This window comes from Sturnira hondurensis, unplaced genomic scaffold, assembly GCF_014824575.4.
Source record: "Sturnira hondurensis isolate 20B ecotype Veracruz unplaced genomic scaffold, ASM1482457v3 Scaffold0008897, whole genome shotgun sequence".
Taxonomy (NCBI): domain Eukaryota; kingdom Metazoa; phylum Chordata; class Mammalia; order Chiroptera; family Phyllostomidae; genus Sturnira; species Sturnira hondurensis.
The window spans coordinates 4,003,697-4,024,427 of NW_028081528.1; the positions used below are offsets into that span (position 1 = coordinate 4,003,697).

The 20,731-nt window shown below is 38.9% G+C and overlaps 1 protein-coding gene across 1 annotated transcript in view; it reads left to right on the top strand.

Moving 5' to 3' along the window:
• HDAC9 (histone deacetylase 9) overlaps positions 1–20,731 on the top strand; it is an 835,653-nt gene that overhangs the window by 630,159 nt on the left and 184,763 nt on the right. Inside the window, exon 19 of the mRNA XM_037056286.1 lies at positions 9,173–9,280. Coding sequence (XP_036912181.1) covers positions 9,173–9,280 — 108 coding nt within the window. The remainder of the gene's footprint in view (positions 1–9,172; positions 9,281–20,731) is intronic.

The following is a 20,731-nucleotide window of genomic DNA, read 5'->3' on the forward strand; positions in this document are numbered from 1 at the left end:
TTGAAAAGTTGTACCTAGGACCCCGCCTCATTTTCCTTGCGTCACATCGCCTCTGCATCACCCATAGGACCTCTGGAGTCCAGGGAACCAGTGGCTACCACATTAGGCCTACTCCGTACCGCCTCTCTCTGAGTCTGTCCAGGCCTTTTCTTTGTACTTGGTCCCTGCTCATGGAGTCTTTGTCTACATCGGTCATCAGTCCCTCTGATACCAAAGTGTTCCTTACACCTTAGTTAACACTAAATTATACCTGCTCAGATCTGAGGAAATACTTAGGGAGAGGACTGCTATTGTTACTGCTGTTTTTTAAACCATAAATTAGATGCCAGTGTGTATTGCCAGTGGCAGCGCTGTCTTTGGACCATCGCCTGCCTTGAAACTAGGATTATTCTGTGTAGTGTATGTTGCACTTGTATTTTGATGTCTATTTTTATGTGGCCATTCTCAGGATAAAGAATTTTTTTTAAAAAAACTGAAGACCATTAGGCGAATACACAACAGAGGCACAGAGGCTTTTGAATAGGAGGTGGGGTGGGTATGGGACCACTTAGGGAACATCTTCATTTCCTGGAAAGTCCAGAGAATAAAATCTTGGTCATTTAAATTCATGCTCCTAATTCATGGTGGAATAAATCAACTGTGAAAACCATGACTTTGATATATTATACCTAGCTCTCGATGCTCAGAATCTGTTTCTAAGGAAGTGAACATTTTGGAAGGATGGGTATACTCAAAAATGGTGCTTATATGTTTCCACTCAACCAAATAAGCCATGGCTGCCAAAAGGCATCAGGTGATCCGTGACCTCCCAGCCTTCCCTGGGCCAAGGAAAAGACCCAACATCCTCACGGACCACTACTTCTCAAGGTCCTGGCTTTCAATAGAAAGTGTTTCTCTCTTCCTTCCTTCCTTTCTTTTTTTCTTCTTGGTATAATTGCCAGTAACCTCATGATGTCCTTGGTCTTCTCTTTTGCCATTGATATTATATAATTATTTCCTTTTCGAAGCCATTAAAAGAAATTGCAGTCTCTTTCTTTGATGTATTAAAGAAAGATAAGTGGAGATTGGAGCAAACGAATGAGAAGAACTGTGAAAGATTTTTCCTGGCTCAGTCACTAACATTTGTGAAACTTAAGAAACACAGAGCAATTCTTAGAAATAGGTTTATATTGTGTTGATTCTATTCAGTAGACACAATTATTTGGCTAAATTCAGGAAAAGAACAGTATTGAAAAAATTATTCTTGGTTGTCTTCCAAGTAATAAGCAAGAAGGAGCACAACTTGTAAAGAGTCACCATGAAAATATAAAACATTTTTTCTCTGCGCTTTCTTTCTCCTGTCCTACGTACTCTCTGGGCTGACTCTCTGCTTTCCCCTTTTGTTTGCCATCCTTTTTTCTACTTTCTTTTTAGTTTTGCCATATCCCATAAAGGATTTTAAGCAGCTTTCAGAACAAATAAGTATGAACTATGGTTGTGTGTTTATAAAGGAGATGTGGTGATCATTCAAAAGTGAAAATACAAGGAGCCAGGAATGGAATTAGTACATAAATGTGTGCCGTGGTCACTACTACATTTACTAGAGAAAGACCGCAAATTTGCCTTTGAAATTATGAATAAGGCAGCACTGTTAATTATATGGTTCTCAGTGTTTCCAGGGCAGGATTTCTGAACCTTGGCACTCCTGACATTTGGGTCAGATTTGTCTTTGTTATAATGTCCTGTTGCACTGTGAGACCTTTAGCAGCATTCCTGGCATCTCCCCAACAGAAGCCAGAAACACACCTGCCTTTCAGTCTTGACAACTGAAAAAGTCTCCAGAAATTGCTGATTAGTCCCTGGGAGATAAAACCAACCCCACTCAGAACCACTGCGTTAGAAAAATGGCAAACAAATAGCAGTGCTGGCGGAAAGTCCAACCAGTTCAGATCCAACTTGTGGCATTGGAATCTTTTGTATTGTAGAAAATTTACGTGGTACAAGTTCAACACCTTTAAGATAAAACATTCTTACAGGTCTTAGCTGATTTATTTCACTAGGTAAATCTTTGATTCTACAAATATGATTGGAACCTTTTAAAATCATTTTTTTATTTACTTAGTTATTAGATTATGATTGTATTATAAAAATCAATATGGGTTAAGAGCTCATACTCTATTTTGGGAGGGTTTTCACCCCAACTCCACTAATTACTGAATAACATCTCTGAATTTCATATACAAAGCTGCTTAATAACAGCATCTGTGTCAATGATGGTTGTAAGAGTTGTCGGACTAATATAGGCGAAGAGTGTTCGTTGCAGTGTTCAGATCTTAATAAGTGCTCTATGATTATGAGATGATAACTACAATTATCTATGTTATTGCCTGCAATTAATAATAAACCGTAACTTTAAAGAGTAGGAGAATCTATAATAATAAAACTGAAAACCTGAAATGTCCATGGTTTTCTTTTTCTTTCCTGAAATTCATTCCGCCATGACTTGGAGTGAGTGAGACCCCCTTTCTACCATTCGTATTCCATGCATTATGTTCGATGCAACAGTTTTACTTTTTGTCCCCTATTCTCTTTCCCTATTAGTCAGAGAGACTGCAAAGTGATGTTCTTTTTTTCTTTCAGATGTGGATAGTATTATCTGGTGACTAAGATTTTACAAACAGATGTGTAAAGAATGTTTTGTTTTGTTGTGTTTGTTCTCACTCTCCCTCTTATTATAGTTCCTCCAGGTTTCCATGGAGAGAGCATCTCCCTAATTATATTAGGGAACCTAGATAATGACTAATATGAATAATTGCTGTATTCTTCTGAATTGCTGGACTATTTTTTCCCATCTCCTATTCTTTCCTTTTTTTTTTCCCTTTTTTCTTTTTTAATTGATGAGTCCTGCTGGCCTCTGCTGATGCTTGTGGGATTTTCCCATTGCTGATCCCTCCAGGTTCTCTGAGGTCCTTCCTGGAGTGGAAACGCGTGCCTCTCTCACTCTCCCACTTTTAGCATTATAACTTTTAAGTTGGTATCAAAGAGTTCNTGGACTATTTTTTCCCATCTCCTATTCTTTCCTTTTTTTTTTTTCCTTTTTTCTTTTTTAATTGATGAGTCCTGCTGGCCTCTGCTGATGCTTGTGGGATTTTCCCATTGCTGATCCCTCCAGGTTCTCTGAGGTCCTTCCTGGAGTGGAAACGCGTGCCTCTCTCACTCTCCCACTTTTAGCATTATAACTTTTAAGTTGGTATCAAAGAGTTCTACTTCAATCTCACTTTTTAAGAGATTTTAAAACACATTGCCTATCTCAGTTTTAATTATAGGCTTCTCTCTCTCCTCACCCCTTTCTGCCCTCCTGAAGAGATGTAAATCTCTGGGAGTATGGGCTGTGAGATCTCAATGCCAGACTCTGGGCCTCTGTCAGGCTCTGCAGAGCCTCTGCCCTGATGGGCCAGCTTGTAGAGTTCTCAGTGCTGACCCCGTGTTACCTTGTCGGGAAAGCCTGTCTGTGGGACAGCCTCATCTAGTGTTTCTGAACCCCAGTTTTAGACACAAGTTGGGTCCAGACCTTCCTACATATTTATAAAGTGAGTTGAACACTTGGGGGATAATTTCAAGATTGATAGATTGTAATTTTGACAATAAAACAAGGCCTCTGTGGAGTAACTAACTACTCAGAGTAACAACTATCATTTTATTTGAACTATTATTTTAATAGTAACTACTCAGCCGACTATTAAAACTGCTTTCATGTTTTACACATTAGTTACATTGTCAGACGTGTTTGAAAGTGGAAGGTATGCTGTTTTTTTAAGAACACTATGCAAGCAAAAGCTTGTAAACATTTCAGATCAATTCTCAGGTAGTAAGTTGCATATTGCCACATTGATTCTAAAATTTAGTTGTACATCACTAGCCCTATATGAAGCATATCCTTGGTACTTTTGCCCAAAGTCCTGGCTAGAACTTTTTTCCTGTCATCCAGCAGAGTAAATATCTGACCTTGGAAATGTGACACAAAATTACCCATGCTCACTCCTGTGTATGATAAACGTGCTCTTCCTTTTTTTCCTAATTACACTAATCCCTGCAGTTAATAATATATCAGTGTCTTTGAGTTTGAATTGCCTTCTTTCAGTTTTAAAATTCTGTCTTCAAGGTCAACTTATTATTGAACAGTCTGTTTAGGTGATTGCTCAGTCTCTCAGCTTCTTCTCCTGAGATGGCATTTGGGGATTTGAAGGAGGGATAGAGTCCTGATGGTATTGTTGGATACCCAGGCTGTCATCTGCACATGCAGGCTTCCATAGCAACCTCCTTGGTCTTCCCAATTGTCCCTGACCTCTCAGCATTAGAAGTGGAACTCAGTAGCTGATTCTCTCCCGATTTCTAATTTCACGGCAAGATGGATCTTGGCAGGGTTCCCAGGCTTCAGCAGCCTCACCTTGGTTCTCTTGGGCACTGGAGTCCCTCTGAGCCGCCCCTGTGAACTCCAGGTGGCCCCAATCATAGATACCCCATCAAAGGCTGTCCCATCACATGCTCTTGGAGGATTATGGGAACTACAGGCTTCCATTTGTACCACACAGGATGTGAGAGCATCGTAGGAATGTTCAGTCTGACTGTCCATTTACTTTTCACAGTACCCCACAGACTTTTCTATGTGGTACTTGAAGTTGAGGGTAGACATGGATTGCAGAGTCCCAGGTGTAAATAAGATCAAAGACTTGCTTTATTGTTTGATCATTTTACCTAACACATTTTCTGGGATCTGCTCATTTGTCACTGTCTGCTTCCCCTACTTTCATTGCACCTCTTTGGTTTGCCTTTCTCCAGTCTCTAGGACCGGAGGGATGGCTTTTCACTTTTTCTTCCTCTTGTCATATTCCACCTGTAGCTGGCTCAGCAAGCCCTGTGCCTGGTTGTCATACATAGAAAGAGTCTCTTCTTCTGAACTATTCAGAGAAGCAGGGATGGTGTTGTCTTGGTGCTGTCACTAACATAGGACTATAATGTGAGACCTCTAGTCTTAGTTCATGATGTGTAAAGGACTTTGAGGAAAAAAATCTTTCACCACAAAATCTTGACTTTTAGTGTGTTGATGCAAAATCCTATTTCAAATGTCAATTTCTTTACGTTTATTTTGTATCAGTCCTAATCTCTCTTCCAGCTCACATACCACGGCCCCTTAATGCATGTGTAAATGGGAGTGCACACACACATATGCACACATTTACCAGGCAGAAGAATGAACTGATGGACACACCAAGAAGTAAATGTGGGGCATGGATAAAAAAAAGATAAAAGCATGCTGATTTTTTCACGTTATGGTAGTTCCTGTTTTAACAATTTGCCTTATGTGTCTTAACCACTGTAACAAGGTCTAGTAACCAGCTAGTGCCGTCAGCAGGATCGCTTTCTCCTCCACTGCCATACCTTTCCCCTTTCTTGGCCCGATCTATGTACGGTTTTTGTCCATATCTACAGCAAACTCTGTGCAACTCCCTTAATCTCTCCACTTTCAACTTCCAAGTGTTGGAGCACCTGTCTTCCTACAGTTCTAGGTGCATCTGGTCTCAGCTTCTTAATCCTGTGGAGGTCCTTTTTCCTTTTTTCCCTTCCCTTCCAACCTCTCAGTATCCCATTCCATATCAGTGGATGGAGGCAACCAACCTTTCTTACCTTGAGTTTTTTCCTACTGTCAAGAAGTCTTGCAACCCTTGAAATCAGAGGTCTCACATGATTTCCTTCTTGATGCCTGTCACTGATATGGGGGAAGTTTTTTTTTTTACAATCTCTCCTCCAATAAGTCGGACATAAAGGGAGGAGAAAATGGCAGAAAGTGGATTTTGGAGTATCTGCTAATGATGCAGATCATTCTAGAAAGAGTTCATGACTGCCTCTTTTTTTAACCTTTGGCTCTATTATTAAGTTGTAACGTGGCGTAAAACATGTGGGTAGCTTTTGGTAGCTAATGGCCCTGAAACACCATTTCAAATTCAATATCTTGGGAAAATCTTATAAATTGAGACACAAACAAGCTTTTGGGATATAACCTTGCTGTGGACTAAATTGTGTCTCCCCAAAATTCACCTGTTGAACTTCTGTGATTGAATTGGATTGGGCTTTCAGAAGGTAATTAAGGTTAAGCAAGGTAATAAGGGTAAAGTCCTAATTTGATAGGATTGGTGGCCTAATAAGGAGAAGAGAGACAGATCTGTCTTCACACGCACTCACAGAGGAAAGGCCTTGCGAGGCCATGGCGAGGAGTCGGCCACGTGCAAGCCGGGAAGAGCAGGGAATCAGAATTTCAAAGAGAAACTGAATGGGCTGGCCATCTAATCTTGGACTTCCTAGCCTCCAGAACTGTGAGAAACCCGGTTCTATTGTGTAACCCAAACATTCTGTGGTATTTGGTAATGGCAACTTGAGCTAAAACAAACCTGTTCATAAATTCATAATTGAATACAATTACCCATTTGTAAGTAGATTTCACCCACAACACTTGATCATTATCATTTGGTTATTAACTATGTATAAAACGTAGGATGAAGTGGTATTTAGATAAACATTTTTATATTTATATATATAAATGGATGATAAATCTTATAAATTCCAAAAGAGAAGCCTTTTAGGGGTAAGCCTAAATTTAGGATGTGGTCAAAATCTCAAGCATCCACTGAGTATCTATGCACCCAACACTTTTTCAATCAATAACCGTATTCTTATTAGAAAAGTAAACCTCATACTCTGACCCTAGAGTACCCATTATATAGTAGATACCCAATAAAAGTTAGCTGAGTTAAAATAAGTGTTTTGATTGATAAAAGTTTACACACCAAAATTGGTGGCATGAAGTATCATCTCTATAGGAACAGTTTTAGGAAGAGAGAAAGACATAGACAGGAAGGTGGATGGGAGACAGTCACATGTAGCTTTCTAATGCCCCTTATTGTCATGGTCAAACACGTGTTGTTATCAGCTGTTATAGTATTTTTCTAATAAAGCGTGGTGTTCTAACTTTTTGGAAGGAAATATTCCACTGTTTAAAAAAAAAAAAACTTTCCCTATATTCCAATATCAAGTAGAAAGGGTTTGGAAATTACATGTGATTTTGAAGCACCCATTAGTCTTTTAAGGCTTATAGATATTTGTTTTGTTTGCTTTCCTTCTGAAGAATTTTAAATATGATTAACAAGGACTTTTTATGACACCTAGAGCTATAGTGGTTGAAAAATCTGTTAAAAAGTGGGTAATACAATGTGAATGTTGGTTTTTATTTTCACCTTAAACAACTCTCTTCCTCAAGGATATATTCACATGAAGCTCAAGTAACTACTTATATTGGTTCAGAAAATAAATAAATAAATAAATAAATACATAAATAAATAAATCTTTCAATTGAGAGAGTAAATGATTAGGTTCCAATGTCCATTTCATGATTCCTTCACTTCTTCGCTTATAGTGTTGGCCAGGACATGGGTTGAACATGCTTAGAAAGCAAGGCTCATTTCAGGAGTGTGGTAGGACGGCAGGGGCAGTTGGGGTCAGAGGTCCATGTGCAAGTCCTCGGGCCAGCTGACTGCTCTCTCTAAGTCACAGTGTGTTCATTCAATGAGCGCTTATTAGGCCTCTGTCCTGTGCTAGGCAGTCCCACCTGGGTGTCAAAGGAGCCCAAATAGGAGTGGCTGACATCTGCTTATCACTTACTCATTTAATCTTCACCAAAATTATTTGCTGATGGTACTTTCAAAAGTGGCTATTTCACAGGTAAGGGAGCCGAGGCACAGAGACGTTCATTACTAATTGCTCAGTGCCCTTCAGGTTTATGTCGGCCATAATATCACCCAGACAGTTTAATTCCAGAAACTTCTGTCTTCACCACATTACTGTCGTTGAGAGGATCTTAATTTTGTGTTTATTTACGTAGTTCTTATTCTCATTTATTATTTATTTATTCATTGTCCTTGACAGAGGTTAGGTTGGTCAGTGCCTCCTGAGCAGAGTGCATGCGAGTGCATCAGAAACTGCATCACGAATTGTGAACATGTGTTAGTTATTATTATTTACCATATTTGCCTACATGGGTTCAATATTATTTACTATATTGTCTGTGTCATTAGGCCTCTTTCCTTATTTAAGACTATCTTCATTTTGTGTGGAATTTCCCTTCTTTGACACATTTGAGAAATCTTAATATTTGCACAGTCACAAAAATCGTATTGTATCACCTAGTACATCAAGTCCTTTGTGTCCTAAAATAGGAGACTTCTACCATTTGGTTGTTATTTTTGTGTTATGAATTTTTCATACATAAAAATATGTAACATACATGATGTTTGTAAACCAAAACTATTGCACTTCTCTTGTCCTTGTTGTGAAGATTCTCTCATCGCATAGCATTTTATAAAGGTAAATCCAAAATACTGGTTCCTGCTTTGTTTTGATAGGAATGTTCTCCAGTAGAGAAGCAGCCATGTATTTTAATGGCCTCTCCAACTTTAATAATACCAGATTGTACTAAGACCAGCTGCCAAACTGTACTAAATGTTAGAAATTTTAATCTGACACTTCAAAAATAAAATTGGCTCCTTGCAGTTGAATATTGTGAATGTTTCAAGTGTGAGGACCACACACTCCTTCGGTTCAGCTGGAGAACCTGCAGTGTGGTTGCTACTTCCTGCTCACTGATTGCTGCTGCTACCTGCATAGGAATTGTCTTTGGCTCTTTGTAAACCTGCAGCCAGAAAGGCATTTGAATTTTCCCCCTGTAGCACTTGCAAATCCGATTTTTATGTATAGCTAAGTGCTCTTAGCTTTCACTCTATCTACTACTGGGGCCTGGTGTCTAGCAGGCCTGTAACTACGCCAGATCTAGCCTATGTAATGCTGTTTGTAATGAGAAATCTAAACAGGGAATGGCAGTGAGGCATGGCAGGAATGTGTTTCCATTGGAGAAGTCAGCGTAGAGAAAAAATATAAGCAAAGCTGTGTCCAGAAGGCCTTTTCAGCTGCCCAGGACGGAAGACTAATGTTATTGTACATAGGCTGTTATTCTGCCAGCCCTTCCTCACAAATTTGCTTTCTCTCTCTTCCCTTCTCCTCAACTCCCCTCCCCCTCCATTCCTCTTTCATCTACCCCTTCTCCTTCTCCCTCTCTTTCTGTGGGCTCTGCTGACTGTTTGCTCAGGTGGACAGTGACACCATTTGGAATGAGCTGCACTCGTCCGGGGCTGCACGCATGGCTGTTGGCTGTGTCATCGAGCTGGCTTCCAAAGTGGCCTCAGGAGAGCTGAAGGTGAGGTCTGGGTTGCATTAAGTGTGGGAAATCCAGAGAAGAAGCTGAAACAGACGTGTTGTTGTTTGGGGGTTGTGGGGAGTGTGGTGTGGTAATAAAAAGAAAGGGGCGAAGGGAAGAGGGCAGGGAGATGGCCGCTGAGGTGTGATAATAAGGAGTCTGCAGGTAGCGAGAAGCTGCTCCTGCTCTGAGGGTCTTCCTGCCCTTGGGGGGACTGTACGGTCAAGGCACACTGATGTGTTTTTAAGAGCATAGAAATGGGGACTAAAGCTAAAGCCCAGGTTAAAAATATCCAGTATATACATATCTGTCATGCCCTCCTGGGGTTCTCTTTTGAAGTGATTTAAAAAATATGATTACTGAGTACTATGTGTAAGCTCAGAATACCACCCAGAGTGAAGGAGGTGGGGGGCGGGGGGGGGAGAAAGGTAAATACCAGACGGGAAGGATTGGGAGGAAGAAGGAAATTGTTGATTAGAAGGGTAATGATCCAAAGTATGTTTTTCCACGAAAGAACTTCAAAAATGAGCTACGCTTTATTGTTCTTTTCTTTTTATGGTCTCTTCTTTTCTACATCATATGAAAAGAACAATGTCCAAACCCAAAGTTTCCCAGTCTAAACAATTTATAAAAGCCAGAGACCTGACAGATGCTGACGTTTTATTTGGTATTTTAACAGTGCTATTTAAAGGTACCCTGTGCATCTTGCGTGCACTTGCTCAGTAAACTTTGATGATGCTAACACGGCTTTTTAGTGCACTGCTTGACACACTTTATGATGAAATCTGGGCTGTGATTGATTTGATATTTTTAGCAATTGTGAGGCTTCAAGGAAATATATTGTGATCAACAACATAGGCACTGTAAATTTTGTTAATTTAAAATAAAGTCTAATTGGATTATTTTTCTTTTTGTTTTTAATTGAATTTAATGGGGTGACATTGGTCAGTAAAATTATATAGGTTTCAGGTGTACAAATCTATAATACATCATCTGTATATTGTATTGTGTGTTCCCCACAGATTATTTTTCTTTATGTCTAATGAATTATTATTCTGTGTCACCTGACTGTTTCACTTGTGGTTAAAAATTCAGGTTAGGAATGTATACTTTATAATGAATTGTATCTCCCAGAAGTCTTTGCTCCAACTCTTTAAGAAGCCAGAATGTATAGAAATATAATTTTGATAAGGAAGATATCTATATCTATATGTTTATACCTATTATATCTATCTATATATCTGTGTAGTTATGTATTTATATACATCTCTGTGTATATTCATACATATATAGCTATACTTCTGTACGGTTGACAGGATCAGCATCAGGACACTAATTGCTCATCATGGGGTATTTCTGGGGCCATTAGTAAGTTGCTCACTCCTGAGTCTTTAACTTTGGTAATGAACTGTTGGGAAGAGGAGAGGACTCAGCCTTATGGAGAGTTGTCAGCTGTCTCCCAGTAGCACTTTAGCAATAATCCTTTCTGTTGGAGTAGGTGACTTGTAACACTGGAATAAACTGACTTTTGAAAAGCATGATATGTGAGGGTCTTAGTTTCAAAAGAAGTCAAATGACAAGCAATAGCCAGGCCACAGTATGAGTTTTTAAATGATTCTCCTGGCATCGACTGACTTCATAACAAAGATACAGGGTTATGTTAACATCCACAGTTTCTAATTGTTTTGATTTTGTGGAAGTTTAATCAGTGATTCAGAAGCCCTCAAGTAGAATGCCCATATATTACATTGAAAATCATCATCACTGTTAGCCTCACAGAATGCAGAATTGCCAAATGTATGTCTGAAGACTGTTGAACAAAAACCTGATTCTACTTTTGGAGGTAGCCATTTAAAATAGCCAATTACAAACAAAGTGTCAGCAACATAGTATGGACATGCTGACCACCAGCTGTACTAACATGGACTATTTATGTTAAGAACAAAGATTCATACAAATGCTTTTTCCCACTTGGCTGAGAAATTAGTAGGTATGGTTAAGAAAGAAGAGAGATGAATAGGAAAAAGTAGCCAGCCTAAGAATCAAGAAATTTAGTCCAGGCTTGGCCACTTAAATGCTGTGTCACTCGGGACAAATCACTTAACTTCTCTGGGCCCTCAGTTCTTGCGCAGGATCAGCAGGGTGGACTTGGTAATGATGAAGGTAGTGCGTGGTGATGACATTCTGAGCTACTTGCAAATGACAAGTGGGCCTGATTCTCAGTCATACTATGGCACACCAAAGAGTAGGTATTCCAAAGCTAAATTCAGCTTAGTTTGGTGAGTATTCCAGATTTTGCAGCTGGTTTTTCTTTAGTCCAAGACATGCAGGATCCTAACAAAGGCACCAGTGCTGACAGGCCAAGAGCCCCGTGGGAACGCCATTTGGGAAAGGTAGCAGTTACAGATGATTTGCGGCCAGAGTGGAGAGCTGAGGTGTAGAGCTAACCAAGACGTTACTCAGCGTCTACCTGCCCCAAACTCCAATGTGACCTGCTGGCAGGAACAGTAACACTTAGCTGTGTGGTCATTTTATTCAGATGTAGGAAGAAGATAAGGGGGCTTATTTGAGGAGACTGGGAAGTTATCTGCTGATCAAAGATGTAAAAAGAGAGAACTTTAGGTTTTATTTTTCATATTCTGCATCTGCATTCAGTTTTCACATGCCCTATTCACACTCTCCCAGAAAAGTCAGTAACTGAATGAAACAACGTTGGCATATTTTTACACAGCATTTTGTGAGACTGCACTAATTTTGCGTAGAAAATACAGAATTAAGAGCCTTATTTCCAATAGGGCGGGCCTGGATGGAGTGCTAACCTGAAGGGTGAGAGACAGCTGGAAAAGGGTCACCAAGCTCATAGAAGGTGCAGATCCAGGAGATAACGTACAAAAAGGGAATGTGCCAAATGCCCAATTAATCACCTGCGATTTTTGCTGGGAGCTGAACTTCCCATGACCACTAGTCTAATTTTGACTTATCTTCATCTGAGGGTACTGATAGGCTGAAAGAATTAGAATGTACCAGGCACAGGGAGAGGGTCTAATGCTGATTCTTAACTAGATCGTTTGCAGCAAACTGTGGCTGGAAATGGGCGTACTTTAGTACACAATGGACATGCCCAGTGGACTTCGGTAAAAATTATGGAGGCTTTCATTTTCTAGGTTTTAACAAGAAATTTAAACACACACACACACACAGAGAACAATTTCTCAAATCTATGGATGCCAAAATTGGCTATTTTTCAGACTTTTTTACCAAGGAACACAAATATTCAGAAAATGCTGAAATGTTTGGTGTACTGGAAACTATAATTGGAAGAAGAGTTATATCAAAATGATTTTATTCTATAGGGCATTTTTTAATCCTCACCTGAGGATATATATACATATATATTTAAAGATTTCATTCATTTTTTTAGAGAGGGGAAGGAAGGGAGAAAAGAGGGAAAGAAAGAGGGAAAGAAACATTGATGTGAGAAATATCAATCACTTGCTTCTCCAACCTGCCCCAACCAGGGACTGAACCTACAACCCAGGCATGTGCTCTGACTGGTAATCAAACAGGTGACCTTTCAGTCTGTGGGATGATGCCCAAAAAAACTGAGCCATATCAGTCATGGCAGGGTTTTTTTTTAATGATTTGAGAGAGAGAAAGAGATTCAGAGAGCAAAAGAGACAAACATACACCAATCGTTTGCTTTTTGTAGGTGCCCAGACCTGATATCAAACCCAAAACCTAAGTATGTACCCTGACCTGGAACTGAACTTCTAACCTTTTGGTGTGCAGGACAATGCTCCAACCACCTGAGCCATCCGGCCAGGGCTCAATAGGACATTTTTTAAAGTATGTCTAGAAATAGAAAGATCTCTAAAATCTCAACATTTTTAAAGTTATAAATGACTCAGTATTTGGTTCAAAAGGTGTTACAAAATATCAAGTACACCTTACACACATACAATTTTTGTTGGTCATTCATACCTTAGTACAGCTAGAAACAATGGCTCAATACTTATCCAGATTTACTCTAAAGACTTATTTGTAAACACTTTTCAATTACAGTTTACTTTTAATATTATTTTGTCTTAGTTTCAGTTGTACAGCATAGTCCTTAGACAGCCACATACTTTACACAGTGACCTCCCAATATTTCCAGCATTATCTGACACCGTACCTACTTATTGAAATATTATTGCCTACATTCCCTGTGCTATGCTTTACATCTCCATGACTGTTTTGTAACTTCCAATTTGTACTTCTTAATCTCTTTGCTTTTTTCACCCAGTCCCCCAATGCCCCTCTGCTCTGGCAACCACCAGTTAGTTTCTTGTCTGTGTCTACAAGTCTGTTTCAAATATTTTGTGTGTGTATTTTGTCCTTTAGATTTCACATATAAGTGAAACCATAAGTGGTATTTGTCTTTCTCTGACTCATTTCACTGAGCAGAATACACTCTAGGTCCATCCATGCTGTCACAAATGGTAAGACTTCACTCTTTTTTATGACTGAGTAATAGTCCATTGTATAAATGTCACAACTTTTTATCTACTTGTCCACTGATGCACACTTGGGCTGCTCCCATATCTTGATTATTGTAAATAACACCGCGGTGAACACAGAGGTATATATGTTTTTTTGAATTAGTGTTTTGCATTTCTTCAGATGAATACCCAGAAGTGGAACCACTGGGTCATAAAGCAGATCCATTTTGAACTTTTTGAGGAATCTTCATACTGTTTTTTATAGTGGCTGCACCAATCTGCAGTCCCACCAACAGTACACCAGGGTCCCCCTTTCTCCACATCCTTGCCAGCACTTGTTGTTTGTTGATTTATTGATGATGGCCATTCTGACACGTGTGAGGTGGTATCTCATTATGGTTTTAATTTGCATTCCTCTGATGACTAGTAACATTGATCTTCATGTCCTCTTTGGAGTAGTGTCTCTATTCAGATCCTCTGCTGATTTCTAATCGGATTGTTTGTTTTGTTCTGTTTTGTTTTTTTGGTGTTGAGTACAATGAGTTTTTAATAAATTCGGGGTATTAACTACTATCAGAGGTACCATTGGCAAATGTCTTCTCCCATTTAGTAGGTTGTCTTTTCAATAGGTGCAAAACCTTTTTTAGTTTGATGTACTCTCATTTGTTTTTTCTTTTGTTTCCCTTGCCCAAGGAGATATGTAGGAAAAATATTCCTAAGAGAAATGTCAGAGATTTTACTGCCTATGTTTTCTTCTCAGAGCTTTATGGTTTCAAGTCTAACATTTAAGCTTCAATTCATTTTGAGTTTATTGTTGCATATGATATAAGAAAGTGATCTCTTCATATTCTTCCACATATCTGTTTAATTTTCCTAACACCATTTATTCAGTAGACTGTCTCTATCCCATTGTATTTTCTTGCCTCTTTTGTCAAATATTAATTGACATATAGGTATGAGTTTATTTTGGGACTCTCTATATTGTCCTATTGATCTTTATGGATATTTTTATGCCAATAACATGCTGTTTTGATTACTGTGCTCTTGTAGTATAGTTTTATATTAGGTAGTGTGATTTCTTCCGTGTTGTTCTTCTTTCTCAAGATTGCTAAGGCTATTCAGGGTCTTTTTAAGGATTCATTTTGATGCTATGTTTGGCCGCATTGCCAAAAATAGTAAAAAAGTGAATACTGCTTTAGCTGTCTGGAAATTTTTGTCAAAAAACAGCTTATTATATGAACATAGTTTTTTGAAAAAAATTGTTTAAATAGACATTGTGTTCTCATGTCACCAATAATATCTGCTTTTCCTTGGATGCCGCCTATAGACTAGGCCATTTACCTGTAAGTTGTTGCCATTATTTCCACAATGGCCTTTGAAGTGCCAGACATGTACCACCAGTTGGGTACAAGCTCAGAGACATCATTACTTCCTTTATGATTCTGTACACAGTTGAATACATGGTAAAGCCTGTAAATTTGTCAATCCTCTGATCTCTTTCAGCTACCCTAGAAGTAATTTCTTACAGAGGTAGCACAAATAGGTTAAGAAAAAAAGGATGAAAACAGCCTTTTTCAGATGGTTTATACACTCTCTTTTTTATTAGTATAAAACATTCAATATAGACAGAAAGACAAGAAGCTACATTAGTAGCTTATAAAGCATAATAAAAAATAAACACATTTGAGTTCTTCATCCAACTTAAGAAATAGTACTATCACTACTATCATTCTCTCAGTATTTATCTCACTCCTATCTTTTGACTCAGGAGTAATCATTAAATCATTGTGTGTTAAAGATTATTCCTTTCGCTTTCTTTAATCGTTTTAACTATGTGTTTTAGACCTTTATATAAATGGAATCTCATTGAATGTATCATTTCTCATATTTCTTTCTTTCTGCTTAAAATCATGTTACAAGGGTTTACCCATATGGATTAATAGAGCTAGAATTCACTCATTTTCATTGCTGTAAGGTATTCCCTGTACACCATAATTTGTTTATTCATGGGTTGCATGTTGTAGTTGTCTTCAGACTTTTGCGTTATAGAATGACGCTGTCACGAACACTCTTCAGTGTGCTTGCTGTTTCGCTGTGGCACGGCTCCCAAGTAACCTGGCCAGCAAACTCCTAGCACAGAAATGCAATACATTCCGGTAAGTAGTGCAAAATAGAATCCCAAAGTCATTTTGCCACAGTGACTTCTGCTAAGATGGCAGTTTAAACCTCTGATTTTTTTTTTCATAAAGTCAATGACAAAAGTGGCAAAAGTCTGTCAGGATTAATGTTTTAACTCCAGAAATTAAGCAAAAACTTGCAACAATTCAAGACCATGGATTCTAAACAAAACTGGCTGAAACTTGGTTTAAAAAGCTTTGTGGTATTTTCATTCACCCTACTCTCATCTTACTTAGCCTTTCCAGTTCCACCGTAGTCTGAACAAGTAGCAGCCTCTGTTCTCGCTGGAAACCATTCACTTAGCAGGTCTCCAGACAGGGCAGAGTGGGGCTGGAGCTTTTTCAAAGACTCATTCACAGAGAATTGTCATTATTTTCCCTTTTAGTGCTTCAATACAAGACCCCACTTGCGAGGTTGTTTTTATCTGACCTGATTTGGACTTCATCAGACATGAAAAGCCTTTTCCCAAGAAGCATTTTTGGGGAGAAAAAAAATTAAAGGCATTCGATTAACTTGGTGCCTGCCTGCCTGTAGAGTAACAGCAGAGAAAGCAATAGACTAACCTGAAAGCTTCAAAGGAAAAACTGGGAATGAGATGTGCCTGAGAGCTGTGAAAAGCCTCATCAGATTTCTAAGAATCTGGAAGGTCCCAGGTATAATAGAGCTGTGGTCACACTCAGAAGAGGCTGGAGAAGTTCCTAAATTCTCACCTCAAGCTATCTTTGAGGCTCTGCTCAAACAGGAAGTGAAGGCCAAGGTGGAGCTTCCAGCTACCTGGCTGCGTATTAAAAATGAGTCCTACACACACACATAGGACCCCTTGAAAAAGACTAGGTACTGCTGGCTCCAGACATTTGAGGAAATCTCATCCAGTCTTCAAGTTACCACTCCGTTCACCAAGCAAAGACTTCTCTGTGCCACACTCAGCCTACGATGCAGACTTTATAGAATTAATTCATAAAGTCAGTAACTGAACAAAACAACAATAACAAACCCTGGGGAGGGGTGAAATATCTGATTTCCAAATTGCCATGGTGTGTCATTTGAAATACCCAGTTTTCAACATACACTTGTGAGACATGCGAAGAAATACATGAATCCACATAAAAAAAATAAAAGCATAATAAAAAGCAACTACATAAATAAATATAAATGGTAGTATAATTATATTTTTTGTTTATAACTCTTTTTCCCCCTCTCAGGTTAAAACACAATGGGATAAAACAATAACCAGAAATCCATGTTGATGGGAACAAGGTACATAAAGATGTAAGTTTTAGGACAATAGCAGCACACGGGGGACATTAGCAGTGGCGCTAAATAATAACAAAACAAAGTGTTTGGCCCTGGCCAAGTAGCTCAGTTGGTTGGAGTGTCGTCCCAACACACCAAGGTTGAGGATTCGATTCTCAGTCCGGGCACATTCAAGAGTCAACCAATGAATGCATAAATAAGTCAAAGAATGAATCAATGATTTTACTCTTTCTCCCTTCCTCTGTCTCTTTCTAAAATCAATAAAATTAGAACTCAAAACAAAGTTTTCAAATTTGTTTATGTCCAAAGTGGATTGTTAAATTGATGTGTTAACTATAATTCACTGAGCAACCAGTAAGAAAAGAACTTAAAAAAAGTATTAAAAGACAAGGAAATTAAAACGGTACACTAGAGAATACTTATTTAACTTAGAAGAAGGTGGTAACAGAAGAATCAAGGAACAACAGCAAACAGCAGCAGCAAAAAATTGACACATGGAGAAAAAAACTACCAAAGTCATTGTGCCGATTTCAGATCCAGCTAGAGGCACATAAAAGTTCCCAGTGCTCTTCATTCTTGCCTCTATGGACCATTTTTGGATTTCAAAGTGTTTGCCAATCTTGTGGGTGTGAAATGGGATCTTACAATGGACTTCTGTTTTCAGATGTAGATCAATTAATTTTGTTACATTCTTCTTAAACATTTTCTTAATATTTAGTACTTCTCTGGTTAAGCTTTTTGTAAAGAGTTACCACCTTTTTATTTCTTTTCTAGCCTTTGCCTGGCTTGCTGACCATCCTTTTACTTGCATGCGTTCTCTTCATTGTCTATAACATCTATCGCTTATAAAATAGCTCACAGCTGGATTCCGTTCTCCAATTTGACTGTGTATTGTGACGGAGGAGTTAAGTTCATTTCTGTTGATGCTGACTGGTAGTGTGCACACGTGTGTTTCTATCATCATAGACTACGTTTTTCATCTCGTCGTCTTGTCCTACTGTTTGTGTGTCTTCCTTCCTTCACTCAGCACTTCCTTTGTTTTCAGTGGAAATTTTTTTCTCATTCTATGTTGTGTCTAGTTTTTAAAAAAATACACACATTACTTCTATTGTTTTAGTAATTGCTTCTCAAGATTTAAGCCGGCTATTTAATAAATCTTAAACTTAATCATGCCCTATTCTCGCTAACAATACAAGAAAATTGGAATGTTTTTAAGACAGTTATGCTGTCCTCACTGATGTGCGATTATGATTCAGTATTTTAGTTTTAGATATTTTTAAATGCAATCACTGAGGCATTATAATACTGTTTTAATCCATCACTGTTACTTTATACTCACCTACATATTTATCATTTTCCTTATTCACCATTTATCTTGATATCTGAAACTTCCATTTGGGTTTTTTTTTCTTTCTTCCAGTACATGTTTTAGAAGTGACTCTAGTGGCTAGTGGCAGTGTCTCAGTTTTTGTTTATCTATGATATCTTTTCGCCCTCACCCTTGAAAGATAGTTCTGGGAAGTACACAGCTTGAGGTTGACAGTTTCTCTCAGTGCTTTGGAGAGTCCTGATGTTTTTCTCACTTCCAGTTTTGACAAGGACAGTATCAGTTTGCAACATAATTATCATTTATTTTAGATATTGTGTTTTTTCTTTCTGATAACTTTCACCATCATTTTGCCTTTGAGATTCTGTATTTTTCATACCATGTGCCTAATGGATTTCATACCATGTACCATGTGGATTTTACCAATTCAAAATTATTTAAAATACATATTAGCAAAACTAAAATTTAATGCAAACCCATGTCGGTACTTTGTGATAAGCCCCCTCTTCAGACTGATACTAACCTTACTGATTTCAATGATTAATCACTTATTTACAGAACAAATATGTATTATGTGCCTATTATATACCAGGAATTACTATAAACATGGAAAACACAAAGACAGGGGAATTAAGTGCTCTCATGGAGAAGGATAAATAGATAAACAAATACAGGTATAATATAAGTTCAGGTAAAAATACATGCTATGGATCTGAAAAAAAAGCATGCAAGAGAATTAGAAGGAGATTTGGGGAGAGGACTCGCTCTGTTAACTCTGGATGACCTTAATGATGGGGAGAAATTTGAGCTGAAAAATGTAGGGGAAGAATCATGTAGACATGCAGGGAAAGAATATTCCATACAAGGGAAAAAGCAAATGCATAATCTTTTTCGTAGGGTGGAGTGAGTAAGTCTTGACGTGTCTCCGGATCTGCAAGAAGGCTTGTGGGGGGGGGGGCCTGGTTACCTGCAGAGGCGCTAGTGAGAGTTGCTCTTAGGTAGTCAGTGCTGGATAATGGGATGTGCACGCACATCTGTTACACAGCACTGTTGTTTCAAATACCTTTTGCCACCAGCTTGGCCTTTCTTAAAACATTATACTGTTTATTCTAAAACAGCACAACAAATACGGTATGGAGTGGAACATTTGTGTTGACTCCAATTTTGATCAAGTTCTCAAGCCGAGGACAAATGGATATTAATAATGCCCGATGGACACTGCTCCAGGGAATTTATTAAAAGGTAGATAAGCCTGTGACCGTCTTACCTAAGAGACTAGATGATACTTATGTGATTGATCCTTTGAACATACCTTATATATTTTAGATATTCTCTGTTCCTGTTTCCCCCTCGAGCTAAGCTAAATGTGCAGGGGGTGGAGAAGGAGTCCAGGGAAATCCCTATGTCTGCACATGGGAGGAGTGGCTTTCCCGTCCTTTGTTTGATGTGTGTTGAGCTACGCAAATCGGTAGGATCACTGTAGACCAGTGACATTCAATCTTTTTCATCTCATGGCACATGTACACTAATCACTAAAATTCTGCAGCACAGCAAAAATACATATTTTTGCCAGTCTAACAGAAAACAGATACAATTTTTGATTCCTTCACACCAAATGGCTATTGTTGGGTTGGCCACTATTGTTTTTTTATTTTATAATCTCAGAGAAAAGAGGTCAGTATCCCTGACTAAATAGTCAGGTATTGCATGTTTAAAAAATTCTCGCAGCACACCAGTTGAAAATCACTGCTCTAGACTACTACCAAGGCGGGCAGGAGTACCCAGAAGGGCCTGACAGATGTATCAGCTGTGGAGAGCCTCATAGAGATAGAAGAGTATCTGAGCCTGTCACCAGGAGAATGCCAAGTGGAGCTGGCTGAAGCCGCCATGAGGCCCGAGGAAGGGGGCCGTGAGCTGCTGCACTGAACCGGGCTCTTGTTGGTGAGGTGGGGTTTTCCTCCCTTTGTGGGCCAGTCCTCACTTTGGATGGAAGCCAGATTTGAATCGTTTTGAAAGGGTTTCACAGAAGACATCTACCTTCCAGGGCAAACAGCATCCCCCTACCAGTCCCCAGTAGAGTGAGACTGGAGATGTGTGAAAGAACTGGTGGGGGATTCCAAGGTTGGTCGACAAGTTCATTGCCCACATCTGTGAAGGTTGCAGGCCAGAGGTAACCAACAATGTCTCTCATTGGGAACCTGCAAGTGCTTC